Source organism: Ctenopharyngodon idella, chromosome 6 (genome assembly GCF_019924925.1).
Source record: "Ctenopharyngodon idella isolate HZGC_01 chromosome 6, HZGC01, whole genome shotgun sequence".
Lineage (NCBI taxonomy): Eukaryota > Metazoa > Chordata > Actinopteri > Cypriniformes > Xenocyprididae > Ctenopharyngodon > Ctenopharyngodon idella.
In genome coordinates this window covers 32,475,692-32,492,918 of record NC_067225.1, presented here as the reverse complement: position 1 = coordinate 32,492,918, position 17,227 = coordinate 32,475,692, and the positions used below count along the sequence as shown (strand labels likewise).

Here is a 17,227-nt window from a genome sequence, read left to right as displayed (position 1 = left end):
GGCAAGAACATCTCCCTCACTACTGATCTCTCGATGCGCTTGTATTTCTAAATGCAAACCAGCGATCCATGAGCTCGACCAAAGACTGCGTGTGGCGAGAGGACGATAGCGGCAATGACTTGTGTTAGTCTATAAAATTCCAAGCCGGTTGAAATAGGATTCTATTCGTTCTTCTTATTACTGCTGAAAATTTTGTTCTTGCTATTACTGCTGAAAACTTGTTAAATATTAAAAGTTATTATTATAAGTTATTATTAAATTATTACTGTATGCATACAGCCATGCACATATAGTTTGCATATACGACGCGAATGTTAGGATTAAAATGTTGCGTGCAGCTATTTATTTGGCGTTACTCTTACATGAAAATTAACACATGTAATGTCATAATTACAATGTTTTGAGTTTACTTATGTAGATAATTGTTGCATTAGGCTATGAATTAAACATTTACTGATAAGAACTATTTCACGTCTTTTCATTTACAGTAGCGTGAACCACGAGTAGTCGAGTAACTCGAGTATTGTTTTGATAAGAAATCGACTAGCAGAAATCAGTAGTCGTGCAACCCCTAGCGGCCACGCACACGCGCAGCTTAGAGGGAACATTGGGTGGAAGTCATCAACAGCATTACAGAAATGACAGAGAGAAGTCACACAGAAAGAGAAATCCACAACGTTAACAGGCTTGTCAACTTCTGCATGCTCACAGCCTTGTGTAACATCAAAAATAGCAAACTTACCGTCTGGTACATGATAGAAATGGAGGAAAAATGAACAGAAACATTTTCTGCTTTACAGTGTAAATGTGTCATGACAATATCTCATGGCAGTGCAGCTTGTGATGTTTAAATGTTTAAACACTGATTGTTATGTGAGTGTTGAGTAAAGTAATAAATGTGCCTTGGTAACTTGGACAGAAAATTCAGAAAAGTCTGTTACAACATGGAGCCAGCGTGAATGGGGGAACACATTACAGCCACTGACATTTACATCATAACCACACTGTCAGACATTTAGTCAAACATACAGTCTTGGTCAGTATTTTTGGCGCCCTTGGTAAATATGATCAAAGTAGGCTGTGAAAATAAATCTGCATTGTTTATCCTTTTGATTTTTCAAATTCCCTTAATCATCCATCACAATGAATAAAACCAAAGACTATAGTTCAGGGTAGGGTTGCACCAGCTGTTCTTTCAAGTTCTTTCTTGAATTGGAAAGTAAAGTCCACACTAGAGGCTTAGTAACTACTAGCTAGTTTGTACAATCTAAAAAAAAATGCTGGGTTAAAAATAACCTAAGTTGGGTTAAATATGGACAAACCCAGTAATTGGGTTAAATGTTTGCCTAATGTGCTGGGTAGTTTTATTTAACTCAACTATTGATTTAAAAAAAAAAAAAAAAAAAAAAAAAAAAAATACTATACTGCTTGCTTAAAATGAACCAAAAATATGTTGGAAATTAACATTTATTAATATGTTTAATAAATGAACATTTATAAGTTTAATTTATAATAATTAAATAAACATTTATTAAATTGATGATTATCTTTTGATTATTACCGTTGCCGCTAGTAATTATGCGTCTGATTTTTAATTTCCAACCTATTTTGTGTTATTTTCTGTCAATTATAATTCTTAGAAAGAAAATCATAATCGGTAAAAATCGGTATCTGCAGGACACACTAACAAAAAAAAAAAAAAAAAAAAAAAAAAAAAAATCGGAATCGGCCAAGAAAATTGCAATCGGTGCATCTCTAATTGCAGTGTCAGTTTCTTCAAACCCAATCTCACGGCAATTCGTACAAATACGTACAACTTCACTCGTACGAATTAGTATGTTTTTTGCTAAATCATATGTATTTTATGAGTTGCCAAGTTTGTATGAATTCATATGAATGACCCGTCACTGGGGTTTAGACAAATCGTATGAATTCGTTGTGAGGTCGTACGAGTGAGGTCGCACGAATTCGTACGAATTGTGCAGCCCTAATGCATGCTATTATTTAAAATCATCTTACTGGCTTCTAGTCTAAGAAATACTGCAAAAAAATCAGACTTCAATCTGTTCAGCTTTCCCACAGGATGAAAAATGTCTATTCAAAAGCTAGGCATGTGTAACACAATACATAACCACAGGTTATGATTAACAGCACCAAGAATAGTTAAAAATTTGCTTGGAAATGGATAACCATCAGGGGTTTATATTCTATATTCAAATGTTGCTGAATGTTTGTCCAAGCACAGCACACCATTCTCCAGTCTGCCAGCTTGGAGAAGAGATGGACTTCAGGATGCAGTTTCCCTATTTCCGCCTTAATGCTTGGATTAATTGAGACAAATGGCATATAGAAACGTCAGCTAGCTGAGCCTGAAACCAATTAGACCGAGGTAGGGGACTGTGAGGTTAATGATTCACTACTGAGAGCGAAAGACAAGTTGCTCTCATTAGCCACGGTCTAACTCCATCCAACCCTAACCGAAAACAAACATACACACAATAGAAAGTACGAGAAGAGTGACAAATCACCCGCACACAGAAGCACACAACCAGAGCTGCTGACTGCTTAACTACAGAGTTTATCTTCACCTATTATGATAAGTCATTATCCATGTCCACAGCTTCCACTGATAAAATGGATATATGTAAATAATGAGTGGATGAAAGTGTGGCACAATTATAAAACTATTATAAAACTATAAAATGATAAAACACATTTATGTGATAAAGCACTTGAGGGTAAATACAGTAAAAATCCATATTTGAGGCAAATCACTCCCACACTGTTAAAAATGGTCTGTATTTTCCCGTTTTGTCATTATACAATGAAATGCCTGTTGTTTTACAGATGTTTGCTGTAATTTAAAATTTCCACTATTAAATTTACAAAAAATTTCTCATATTTTGGAATTACATCAAATTTCTGTTTTTTAAAAGGAAATGTTCTGTATTTTTACAGAATAAAGTGTAACTTCACATAAAATGTTGATTGATATTTTACAGATTTTTTTCTGTAAAAATAGAAAAAAAAAAAAGAAACAAATCTGCAGTCATCCAACATGTTTCAACTTGTTTCCGTAAGTTGAATAGGGAAAGTGTAGGACATACAGCGTAAGCTTTCTGAAGAATACAGAAGGCGGTCTGGCGGAAGCACTTGCGAGGCGATCATTTGTGTTTATAAAGCATATACATTTTTTTTTTTTTTTTTAGAAAACGACTGATCGTTTCGCTAGATAAGACCCTTATTCCTCGTCTGGTATCGTTTAAAGCCCTTTAAAGCTGCACTGAAACTGTAATTTTGACCTTCACCCATTTGGGGTCAACTGAAGTCCACTATATGGAGAAAAATCCTGGAATGTTTTCATTAAAAACCTTAATTTCTTTTCAACTGAAGAAAGAAGGACATGGACATCTTGGATGACATGGGGGTGAGTCAATTATCAGGAAATTTTTAATTGAAAGTAAACTAATCCTTTAAATTTACAGTTTTTGGTAGTGAAAAAGAACGTCATTGTTTAATTTACTGTGAAAAACCATAAATGGTACGCGTGATACTTCACATTTGATGTATTTTCGTTTAAAATAACTGTTTCTTAATATTTTTTTCCTTAGTTTTTTCTAATCAGTTATGTACATTAGTGTTTTATGTTACGTGTAATGTTGTTAAATTAATGTTTATTGCATTTTTTAATGTCATGTGTGTTACCATGATGGTGTTTAGTGTTTGTGTAAATGACACTGCGCACCTTCTATATATTAGTATTGTCCTTCTCAGCTTGTGGAAAAGCTGCTTGTGATGAGCTTTGATTCATCATGTGACTCTCATCACTATTTGTTATTGGTGGTTGTTGTTAGTGTATTACAAAGGTACAAAACAGATGTACTTCATTGGGTTGGTAAATTAACATTATATCAATTATATGATTTTTTATTTTTTTTTTACTGTAAATTTGAGTTAAATCTGTAAAACCTAAAATGTTGCTGCTGTATTTTTACGGTAAATTTCTGGCTAATTTCTACAGTGTGTTTTTTAGAGGTGTATGAATGTATTCTAACAATTAATGCATGTTAAAAGTAAAAAATTTTATGGGATTATAAGGAGATTTTGTGTAATAAACAGTAATTGTATGTTAAGAAATTACTGGGGGGTTTTTGTTGTTGTTTTTTTTTTACAGTTCTATGTTTTTTTTTTTTTTTTTGTATTTTTCTGTGTTTAAACAGACATTTTCTGGTGCCCCTGCTGCCAGAAAAGTACAGGTTTTTTTTGTTGTTGTTTACAGTGCAGGCAGAAATACAAAAAATCTCTTTGTTTGTAAATGAAATGTTCCATTTACATACATTTTAAATTAGAAAAAAAAACATGTTTGACATTGATCACGAAAAACTGTACTGAAAAACTGAATGGCAAGACATTTAAGATCTATTGTAAAACCATTAGCTCTGACATTTGATCGACATTTACCAAAAATTAAGCGCAATTCCCATTAAGTAAATGAATTATACAGGGCTTATGCCACTGGTCATTTATCATCTAAGGCTGCGTTTACACTGGCACAAAAAAATCAGATTTTTCACTCACATCTGACACAGATCAGAATTTGCAGCACACGTGTAAGCACAATAATGAGATCTGATTTTTCCTCATCTGTTCTGAGCCCCTTCCAAATGTGGTTTTAAATCAGATATCCAACATCTGACCTACGTCTAAACATACATCCGATTCCCCTTGAAATTCCAAGCCATCACAAAGCAACACGTTTGCCCACAAAAATAGCTTTTTAATGTCGTTTTATGAAGCAGACATGCCTGTACGAGCTCGTGCTAAAACTCACAGCTTTTTTATTGAGGTGAAAACTATAGGTAAGAAACTGCACACACACACACAGAAACATTCAGGAGCATAGAAACTGGTTTTCAACATCTGACCCGTGAATTTTATAAATAAAACAGCTTCGCTACTGAAAGCTACATTATATTTTTCAGCAATGAGGTGATAACTTTGCCGTTTTTGAAATTAAAACCCAGTTTGCTGCCAACTGAGTTACATAAATAATTTTGGTAACACTTCAGTTTAACTTTAGTTTTAGGTCCAATTCTTACTATTAACTAGTTGTTTATTAGCATGCATATAGTAGGATATTGGCTGTTTATTAGTAGTTATAAAGCACATATTAATTCCTTATTCTGCATGACCGTATTCCACATCCCGTAATCCTACCCATTACCTAAACTTAACAACTACCTTACTAACTATTAATAAGCAGTAATTAGGAGTTAATTGAGGCAAAATACGTAGTTAATAGTCAATAGTGAGAACTGGACCCTAAACTAAAGTGTAACTAAGATCAGATCAGTGCATTAAGCCTTGCAGTGCAATAGCAGTTATACGCCTACGCAAAGACTAAAGAAAGATGAGAGTGACAACAGACCACAAAAGATTTAAAGTATGGCATCATTTCTTTTCACTCACCTTGTGGCAAATCTCGGTCTTGACTTCTCTGAGAGCTCTCTCTGAGAAAACACACCCACAGGTCTGCAGGTAGAAAAACCTCAAAGAAAGACACAAAGACACCACAATTAAAATCTCATGAAAACAGGAAAACATCAAAAGCAGGTTTGATTTGCTGAACGCGGAAGAATGAACATGTTTTCCATTTGGTATATAGTTGCTTCAAACTGTAAAGGTCCATCTATAAGGTTTTTTTCTTAATCACGTTTTAAAATGCCACACTTTAAAATGTCAGAATTTTTTAGATGGGTTGAAAAATATAAAGTAATCTTTCTTTTTAAGAAACAGCACAAATTGGTGTGGGAAGTATGAACCAAATCTTCTACCATGGTGTAATATCACAGTAACGGCATAAATCACATTAGTTATTTTAGAAATCTAGAAACAGGGCTGTCATGATACCAATATTTCAGTAGTCAATACCAATACCATGAGATTTTAACATTAGTTAATGCATTAGCTAACATGATCTCACAATGAGAAATCTATATTTTTTACAACATTTATTATTCTTATACTTACATAAACATACAACTTTTGATTTTAATGAGTTAGTAAATTGTGAACTGAACATCAACTAACCATAAATACTCACAGTTCACTTTAATTAATGAAGTTAACAAATGAAATTAATTATAAAGCATTAGTTCTGAGAAAAGCTCTAGCAGCATTAGTTTTAGATGACATTTACTTTGATATTTTCTGTATCACAAATTAATAAATGCTGTAAAAATTGTTTGTCATTTCATGATACCTAATGCATTAACTAATGTTAACCAATTTAACGTATTGTAAAGTGTTAGTATTTTTTTTATCTATGCAATAAAATGTAATAATATTTAGTTGGAATGCATCAATGCATCAGCCAATAAATGGTACTGTTTAAAAGCAATAAAAAAAAAATGATCAAGCCGATTATCAGGGCCGATTATATCATGTCAATCAAAAGGGCCAGAAAGATGTGTCAGACTGCAATGATTGAGTTGCGTTGTGGTTGAAGTCAAAAGCAGCGAATGAGCTCAACGGATGTGGCCTTACTTGTGTTTTCCATTCATTTCAAGTCCCACCACAGGACAGATGAACATGGCACAGTGCATGTCTTCATAACGGTCCCCTTTAATGTTCCGCCTTTCGCCCTCCCACGCAGGATTGTCAGTGAGATTCAGCTCCTTCACGTCCTGTGAAACACACCAGGGTTATTATAGTTAACTAAAACTAAAACCATAAATAATTTGTTTACTTAAAATAAAATAAACATTAACTGAAATAAATAATCAAAATATGCAGTAATGTACTGTGAACTAACATGAATAAGAAAGTTTGTTAATTAATATTAACGAAGGTTAATAAATGCTGTAAAAAATATATTGCTCTTTGTTAGGTCATGTTAGTTAATGCATTAACTAATGTTATCAAATGAGACCTTATTGTAAAGTGTTTCCATAAAAACTAATTAAAAGATTAGTTCACTTTCAAATGAAAATGACCCCAAGCTTTACTCACCCTCAAGCCATCCTAGGTGTATATGACTTTCTTCTTTCTGATGAACACAATCAGAGATAAATATCCTGACGCATCCGAGCTTTATAATGGCAGTGAGCGAGACCAACGAGTATGAGCTGAAGAAAGTGCATCCATCCACATTCATCCATCATAAACATGTACTCCACATGGCTCCAGGGGGTTAATAAAGGCCTTCTAATGTGTTTGTGTAAAAAAAAAAAAATCCATATTTAACAAGTTATGAAGTAAAATATCTAGCTTCCGCCAGACCGCCGTATTGAACTTACAAAAAAAAAAAAAAAAAAACGGAACTGGCGTCGCATCAGTTAAGCTTTTTCTGCAAGTTGAATAGGGAAGGCGTAGGATGTAGTGTAAGCGTTTTGAACTGTTAGAGTTTTACACTGGCGGAAGCTAGATATTTTACTTGTTAAATATTTGTTTTTTTACACAAACGCATCGCTTCGCTTCAGAAGGCCTTTATTAATCCCCTGGAGCCGTGTGGAGCACATATTTAGGATGGGTGGATGTGGATGGAGGCACTTTCTTCAGCTCATACTCGTTGGTATCACTCACTGCCATTATAAAGCTCGGACGCGTCAGGATATTTATTAATATATCTCCGATTGTGTTCATCAGAAAGAAGAAAGTCATATACACCTAGGATGGCTTGAGGGTGAGTAAAGCTTGGGGTCATTTTCATTTGAAAGTGAACTAATCCTTTAATCTCAATGTTATTATAATAACACTGAAACACACATACAGTTGACGGATCATGCAGAGGCGTAACGGATGATGAAAAGCTTATTTAGACCGTAGTGTGTCATCCATCAGCGTGTACTGACCTTGATGCCACGAATGTGCGCCACAACCTCAGTGTTCGGCCTCTCCGCTGATTTATCCAGCAAGTACTCAATGATCGAATCTTTATTATACAGCCTGTTGGAAGAAAAATGATTTTATCATTGCTTGACTATGTATTAAAGGGGACCTATAATGCCCCTTTTCACAAGATGTAAGTCTCTGGTGTCCCCAGAATGTGTCTGTGAAGTTTCAGCTCAAAATACCCCACAGATCATTTATTATAGCTTGTCAAATTTGCCCCTATTTGGGTGTGAGCAAAAACACGCCGTTTTTATGTGTGTCCCTTTAAATGCTAATGAGCTGCTGCTCCCGCCCCCTTTCCAGAAGAGGGTGGAGCTTTAACAGCTCACGCTTCGGTCGCTCAACAACAACAAAGCTGGAGAATCTCACGCAGCGAAAATGAGGATTGTCAGTAACGGTGTTCAGCCTTACATTGTTCAAACCGGAGTCGACACTGATGGAGAGACTCAGGAAGAAGTTACAACTTTTAGACATTTCTGAATGGTTAGTGGATAAATTTATGTAGTTGCTGTGGAGTTGATTCAACTCATCGACTAGCATGTGCCGTCATGTTAATCTTTTGTGAAAATCCAGCGTTGAATTGACCCTCGTTTGTGAAGCAGTCCGGTGTAAAATGACGGCATGATAACAACACTCTACTACAACACCTCTTCCCAACATTGCCTCGCCCCCTTTGTTGTGTGTTCTCGGGGACAGAGTTTATGTGAATTTTGGGGTTAGTGATGTCACTAACCCGGGAAGAAGCCTGTTGTAGTCCCTACCAGCTGCTATAGTCCTTAAACAGCTAATTTTTTAAAAGAAAATATCTCCCTTTGCATTAAACTTTGAGCATTGTAACTTTGCAGATGTTGTTTATGCTAAAGTTAGAAAAGTGATCATAATTAAGGACCTCTTTAACACTATAGTAATAGTGTTTTGGCAGGAACATTATGGATGCATACTAAATAATAAAGAGCAATATTTTCATAACAAATATAACAATCAGTAGTTTCCATAATTTTAATACCATCATTTTGCACTGATTTAGGGGTCATAAATGAAATTCTGCAGAATGGATTTAAATATGGTAAAATATGCCAACCAGAGCTGAGAGATCTGCATTCTTATTGGTCGCTGAAAGATGCTTAGTCAAAAAAAGATTCAAATTCTATTGAAAACTGTGGAGTTTTTTCGTGAGGATCCATCCATGGCTTGACCTGTGGTTACTCAGATCTTATTTCAGATACCACATTTAAACATTGGTTGGTTTTCATGCAAGAATGATGGTATATCTTTATAACAGAGGTTATGTAAGGTAGAATGCCATTAGCGGTCAAAATAAATCCCAACAAGGTAATCATGACACGAAGCAGAGGTCTTGTCTCAGCCTGAAGGGTTTTATTTTGTGATAATGCCCATCTAATGACAATTCTGTTGTGCATTGATCCTGCTTATTACTTGGATGTTCATATGTACAGCTGGCACAGTACATTTTTAAGAGGATTAGAACAACAACTGCTTCAACTGGCAGTACTTAAATGGATAGTTCACCCATAATTGATTCACCCTCAAGCCATCCTAGGTGTATATGACTTTCTTCTTTCAGCCGAACACAATCAGAGTTACATTAATAAATATTCTGGCTCTCCCAAGCTTTATAATTGTAATCCATACAGCTCCAGGGGTTTAATAAAGGCCTTCTGCATTTTTGTAAGAAAAATATCCATATTTATACCTTTATAGAAGAAATTCTTATACACCTAGGATGGCTTGAGGGTGAATAAATTATGGGATAATTTTCATTTATGGGTGAACTAACCATTTAAGCCCAAACGAAAGTAAAACATAAATGAATAACGTACCTGCCCAGCTCACAGGCGACTATGGGCCGCTTCAGCTTCTCCTGACTCAATGCACAGTATTTCCATTTGGCAGCGAGTTCTGCATTTTTATCGACCTGTAAAACACAAGTTCTGATTTATTAACCATAATACTATTAGATGTCTGATTTATGGAGGGCCCTAAATAAAAATACACTAATATTAATGGCACTCACAAAAAGCCTTAATACAGATTCTCAAAATGAATGTTGTGAAGTTTGTGAGCTAAAAAAACGAATCACATTTCCAAATGTTAAACATAGTTACATAATACGATAACACTTTAGAATAAGGTTTCATTTGTTAACATTAGTTAACTATTATCAATACTTACATAGCATTTATTAATCTTAATCTCAAAATGTACTAATACATTTTTAAGATCAAGCTGTACTTGTTAACATCAGTTAATGCACTGAAAACTAACATGAACGTTTATATTAAGTAACATTAACAAAGGTTAATAAATGCTGTAAAAATATACTGCTCATTATTAGTTCATGTTAGTAAACTAATGTTAACAAATGAGACATAGTAAAGTGTTACAGATGATATTATACTTTAATATTAAAATATTTAACATTAAATACTTTATTTTTTTAAAAAATATACTTTTTTTTTCAAATATACAAATATTTTATTTGTATGAACCCATTTGTGTAGACTGTTACATTTATTTGTGAACCACGTAGTATTTATTTATATATTCAGTATCTGTATCTTTGTAAGGTTTTATTAACGCAAATAAATAACATTACAGTATTTTTTTTATTATTATTATTTATGACGGTACTGTTTCGTTGCCATACTCATAACTCATACGCCATTTATACAATGTATTTAAACGGTACTGTAAGAAATACCATGGTACTGTGGTGATACTATGGTACTTTGAAATATGTCATGGTACTGACATTAATGTACCATAATATAAACATCACTTATAAAAACATTACTATGGTTGTACCATCGTGTATTTTAAAGTAATATAGTATGTATATATGTATAAATTCTACAGCAGCTTAAGAAATTATAAATGTTTAAAGGCAACTCACGAGCTATAGTCGTGCTACAAAGCTACATGCTAATTCCATGAGGTAAATAATCGAGCGTTTAAAGCAAGTTTTTTACCTTTTCAACCTTTTTCGGTCCTTTAACTAGTTCATGTCTTTTAGGAATCGTTCCGCCATCGCATCCCATGTTGGAAATAAGAGGTTTTATTGAGAGAGCTATATGACTGAAGCTAATGGGGTAAAACTGTAAACAACCGAAGAGCTTCAGTGAAGAGCGTCAGCTGTGAGTTTTCGTTTATTTTTAAGATAGCGCCGCTTAGAGGGCGCTTTAAAAATGCCACTTCAGATATAAACACAAACCACTTGATGGCGCTCGATGCTTGGTTTTAACCACGCGGGGTGAGATCAAATCACATGGCGGGGAAGGAAATTACGTTGAGTTCACGAACAGTTAAATGAGCTAGTTTGGATTGAAATATAATCATTGCCTTTTATATGCAGCTGGTAATGGCATAAACAATAAAATAGGTTTCATATCCTTCCTTGTGCAAATGGGATAAAAAAAAAAAAAAAAAAACAAAGAGTACTACATTCTTGAGCTAAAGAATAATAATAATAATTTAAGGAATATTTTTCTTCAGTGCTCCAGTTCTTCATTCTGCACAAAACACTATCAAAAACACTAAAGCTCTACTAGGCTACTATGGTTATTTGGAGTGAAATGCTGTAGCATAGTTTTTATGGTTCTTTTTAGGTACAGTCAGAGATGTTATTATTGCATTTTGATAGTATAGGCCTACCTTGGTACTGAAATTCATGCACTATGGTAAAAAGTTTTGTATATTGTCCTCTGTACTTTTACCATGTTCTATGTATTATGCTAAAATGAGTATAGAGTCCCATAGTATTTCCATACCATCACTGTACTGCCACAGAACCTTTTGTAAGGGAAAGGTGTTATAACAAGCTTGCAAAATGTGTTTAATGCATGCTAAGTCACCCTATTTTGGCCCTTTAGTTAACTGATGTCTTTTATGAATGTTTTGACCGACTCTTAATCTGAGGTCACATGAGTGTACGACCAGACCCATCCATGTTGCAGTTGGATATATACAGCATTTTCATGGCAATTCTGACGCTGTGTGGACAATGAATATGAATCGAAATGGTCAGTGACAGGCCACTTAGTCTAATTGTGTAGATGAGAGCTGAAAGTTGTCTTAGGAGAGGAGGTGAGTGCTAATAAAGTCTATTTCCTGTGCCTTCAGGAACGACTGATTGGTTTAACATTGATGTGCACATCAGAGTGACCATTAGTTTGTGCAGCGGTATGTAAAGTACGACTGTGGCTATATAATTTATTACAGTGCATGTGTTAAACCATGAATATGGTTAAGTTGGTGTTAATGCCAATGTGTGCTCATATTTAAATTATGAGATGTAATAATAATGAATATGAGAATATTCATGGGTAAATACTTCATTTTGGTTGACATTATCAAATAAAGCCCATATAGGCCTAGTTCATCTCCATTATCTATTTGCTCTACCAGTAATTCAGAAATTACGTTATGTGTCTTATTAGATTATGTATGCCTCTCTCATGGCTAAATGTTTTGCAATATGGATTTTCATTAGATCAAGGAGTGCTCTAATCTGTTAGTACACTCTTTCAAATACTTTAAAGTGTCTTTCAACACAGTGGTGCGGATCCATATGCGTTTTCTTGCGCTCTCAAGCTGTAATAAACAAATTCACTCCCTTAGACTCACGTCTGAGCGCTCTTAGAAGTACAGCCATTTATCTGAATTTAATTGCCACTACATTTACCCTTCAAATTGAGTTTAGCTTGAAGTCAACATCAAAACTGACCTCATGCGCTTTCTTATGCATGTTCCTGGTTTTATTGTGCACATTATTTCTTAGGCATTCCAAAACAACAACAACAAAAAATTTTACTCCGCAAGGATGCATTAAAAACTGACATTTAATGTCACACAATATTTCTATTTCAAATAAATGCTGTTCTTTTGAACTTTCTATTCATCAAAGTTTCCACTAAAATATGAAGCAACACAACTGTTCTCAACATTGATAATAATCATAAATGTTTCTTGAGCAGCAAATCAGCATATTAGAATGATTTCTGAAGGATCATGTGACACTGAAGACTGGAGTAATGATGCTGAAAATGCAGCTTTGATTACAGGAATAAATTACACTTTAAAAGACATTCACATAGAAAACTGCTATTTTAAATTTCAATAATATTTCACAATTTTTACTGCTTTTTACTATATTTTTATCAATTAAATGCAGCTGTGGTGAGCATAAGACTTCTTTTTGAGATTTTTTTGAGACAAATGTGTCATGTGACTTATCACTCTATATTAGAATTCATTGCAGAAATTTACAGCTCTTTAGCTTTAAAAAACTGGTCAGTAGTTAAAACATTTAGCCTACTTAAATTTAAAGACATTTATGTGAATTATATGTATATAAAAAATCAAAATACAGGGCTACTTTTGAATGGCTGTCAATAGAGAAAGCTCTTGGTAATTTACCAGATAAAATGAAGTTCAGACTACTACTGTTAAAGACATTATATATAGAAAGACGATGCACACGTAGGTATTATTATTATGAATGGGAGAAAGTGCAACGCGCAATATGGCGGAATAAGTCCCGCCTTTTAAATAAGAGCCAATCGCCGATTGGTAAAGTTATTGCGTCACTGCAGCGGTTAGAAGCTCCGGTTCTTATATAAACGCACGGTTATGACTGCGCACTGAGCTTGATTGACGTTTTTTGTCCGTATTCGAGTGTTTAGAAACAAAATTTATGAGACAGTTTATGTCAGATTTCATTGGTGATTTCAAATATGAAATTTAATGGAAATCTTGGCAAACAGCTTTTGAGAATTTGATGTTTCCCCATTCAAAAAGATAGGAGCTGCACTTGGCCGAGAGGCATTTCAAAGATGGCCGCCGAGTAAAATGACTTGTCTTAAAGGGACTTTGTTACTGTCTCATTGAATATCCTGTTTAACATATGTTAAATTATGGAAGTAAAATAGAATTATGTTTTATATTTATTTTAAACATAGCTACATCAAAACCTCATGCGAACTCACATCAAGTAAAAACGTCTTTCAAGAGAATCTACAAACCCCATTCGTGCGATTGAGACGTTTAGCTTAACCCGAGGTGTAATCAGGTTGAACGGGCGCATGGAGATGAAGCATGTTTAATTGAACACATCAGGGTTTACAGGGCAGTGAATCAAATGCATTTAGCATGTCTAATTGGCCAGGCATCAGGGTGTTTGTACTGGCTGCGTCCCATCCCAACTCCACGAGTCTTCTGCTACTTCAAGCAGGCCAAATTGTGAAACCCAGAGGAATGTTGATTTTTTTTTTCATGCTTAAGCAGGAAGCGTAGCATACCGAAGAAATCTTGGCCGGCAGATACGGTATAGACATCATGCAGCGCATTCGGGGTTAAAATAATAAGCCTCATAGAGCATTCAGGGAGGGGAAAGCGTATCTTGATTAGGTTTCAAGAGGTAGTCCATGAAAATATTGAGGGCCATGTGCATTTCACGGCAGACACTTTGAAAATGAAAGGATTTCTGCACCTTATTTCCTCTGAATGCACCTGGATATGGGAAGTACAGAACCAATTTGTCAGTTATTATGGCAAATATTTGTGGATTTTTAAAGAGGTCATTAAATAACAGTCACTATAATTTGCTCCAGAAAGTGCTCATTACTACAGGGCTGATACAGACTTAATTTCCTATGAATCATTTATAATTATTATGAGTGGTTTTTGCTCATGTTTATGACTTAAAAATGGACAACCCCCCACAGACTTCCATTAAATACCAGACTATCACAGTGACTCTTCACTTTGGCCAGTAAGCAACCAATCAGAGCACCCTAGAAACCACATAGCAACACACTAAAAAGACTGGATTATAAAGAAAATCCCACAGAACAGATTGATTACTTTAAGATAATTGTTTTGTAGCACAAGTATTCTGAAATGTTATGTTTAAATATGCAAATGAGCCACACACTTGCATACATTTCCAAAACAGAAATATGAATATTTGATTGTTTCATTTTGTTCGCATATTAGATTTTAAAAAAAATGTATAGAGGGATTTTGGATATCTAATAGATAAAATAAACACTTAAATGTGTATTTTAGATGTTTTCTTTCCAGTAATCTGAAAGAAGACAAGTTATATGGAAGCAAAACTCAAATCTCAAAACTGATCAGTGAATGAAAAAACAATGGTTTTGCCTGTAGTGTCTTGCCTTAAGATGAAAAAAGGTGAAAATCATAACAATAAGCACAATATGCACTTTTCCACCGAAATTACCTGGAACAGTTTGTCCTAGGAACTTTTTTTTCCCAGACCTGTTGCTGTCTGCATTTCCACCAAAGACTATAGAAAGACGGTTCACTCCTAATAGTTATGAATGGGAGAAACTGTAAAGTGCTATATGGCGGAATAGATCCTGCCTTAAGTAAAAGAGCCAATCACTGATTGCTAAAGTCATTGTGTCACTGCAGATGCCGTTAGAAGCTTGCGCTTAGGATTGCACATGCGCATTGGCTCGTCTAGCCTGAAAAATAAGCTTTTTTAACACTGTTTGAGCATAAGAAACAACATTTATGGGGCAGTTCATGTCAGATTTTGTTGGTGATTTGAAATATGTTATTTAATCGTGAGCCGTTTTTGAGATTCCAGGATTCCCCCATTCAAATAGATAAGACTTGGTCTTGGATGCCAGAAATAGCTGCCTGGAGGCGTTGCAAATATGGCCGCCGAGTGAACAGACTTTCCTTGAAAGAGACTTTGGTTTGCATTGTGGTCTAAAGTACCGTGATGATTAGGCAAGTGACGTAGGACTGCGCGTAACTTTCTAGTTCCCGCTGGATTTTGTCCTCCACATTTGTCCTCCACATATAAGCTTAATAAAGCCTGAACCTCGTTAAAATAAAATGCTACGTGGAGTCAACCAATCAGCATGCTCATCACCCAAGTCCCACCCCCAAAAGTTCCTGAACTTTGAAAAAGTGCTACCTCATGAGCAGGGACTTTCTGACGGGGGAATTTTTACCCGGAACTTCATTTAGATCCTTGTTCCTGCGGTCGAAACACACCGAGTACCATCCCAAAGTCCCTAGTTCCTGGGGAAAGTTCCTGCGGTGGAAACGTGGCTAATGGCACACATTTCTCCAAGTTTTCAAGACAAGGTTTGGGGGAAAAAAACTATAAAACACGTCGATCATCACTCCACCTTTGTTTTTCATCTCCTGTCACTCCTGAGTTACCCTCAAAACTCACTTCTGCAAAGTTAGGAAATATAACACGTGACAAATCCCTATTTTCTAAGTCAAAATGTCCACCATCTCATTAGATTGAATGCTTTCAGGGTTGCCAGGCCTGTGCAACAAAAGTAGCCCAATGGCCAGTCAAAAGTAGCCCAAAAATAGCCCAATGCGATTTTCCCCATTGGGCGGCCAAATTCTCCACTAAATTTGTACATCTGGGGAGTATTTTAGGGGTGTTGGAGCACCGAAATTGTGCGTACGGGGGTGGAAATCAATTTCATTTTTTTTTACCCGCGGCAACAAATTAAAAGTAGTTCAGTTCCGCGGGAAAACCGCAGACTTGGCAACAATGCATCACTTTACCATCTGCTGGGTCTTGGAGCATTGTGGGTAACGTAGTCCATTCGTTGAAATTTTCCAGATTGTTTAGTATCTCCAAAACGGGATTGCCCACCACAGAGTATTCCAACAAATATTATACCCATATGGATGATGCACGCTCGCACCAATTTTCCCTCATCAGGATAAAGTCATAATTTGTCTGTCTTCGCAAAAGTTTGTTTCCACTGCACTGGAATATCCGTAATTGGCTAATAAAGAATGCCTAAAGCCTAAAATACAGAGGGAAACCCATACATCTGAAAGTGCATGAGTGTGCAACCCCCAACTCCTCACCGGCTGCTCAGGCCTTTTCCACTCTAGTTAGGCTGATGGGAGAGGAGAGGGTTTCTGACAGCTCCTTGGCCGGGCAGAGGTTACCCACCGGGCCGGGGACATACCTGTGGCTGGGGCGAGTGTGTGTGCGCGTGTGTTTGTGAGCTTGGCAGACATGCGCAGAGCCGCTGCCGTGTGGAAACCCGTGCCAGACCTCCTCTCCGAGCACCCCAATAATAACAGCACTCCCTGTCTGAGCCGCATGCTTCTGCATATCAATGAGCTGAAGTACTTTGCTTTTCCACATTCAGCACTCAGACTGAGAGGGAAACTCTCGATATTGGGAATCTGCATGTGTGTGTTTGCCAAATAGATGAACATGGATGCCATTTTACTCAAATCGTTGGGGAAAACGCTTGTCTGAGAATTTCCATGTGGTTTAGCGTTCATGTGTGCACAA

The 17,227-nt window shown here is 35.8% G+C and overlaps 1 protein-coding gene across 1 annotated transcript in view; it reads right to left on the bottom strand.

The window, feature by feature from the left end:
* Positions 1 to 11,078, bottom strand: part of rtf2 (replication termination factor 2) — a 36,295-nt gene extending 25,217 nt beyond the window's left edge. The window contains exons 1-5 of the mRNA XM_051896685.1: positions 10,884 to 11,078; positions 9,735 to 9,829; positions 7,854 to 7,947; positions 6,547 to 6,686; positions 5,470 to 5,548 (exon numbers count right to left, since the gene is read on the bottom strand). Coding sequence (XP_051752645.1) covers positions 5,470 to 5,548; positions 6,547 to 6,686; positions 7,854 to 7,947; positions 9,735 to 9,829; positions 10,884 to 10,952 — 477 coding nt within the window. The 5' untranslated portion in view covers positions 10,953 to 11,078. The remainder of the gene's footprint in view (positions 1 to 5,469; positions 5,549 to 6,546; positions 6,687 to 7,853; positions 7,948 to 9,734; positions 9,830 to 10,883) is intronic.
* Between the last annotated feature and the right edge of the window lie 6,149 nt (positions 11,079 to 17,227).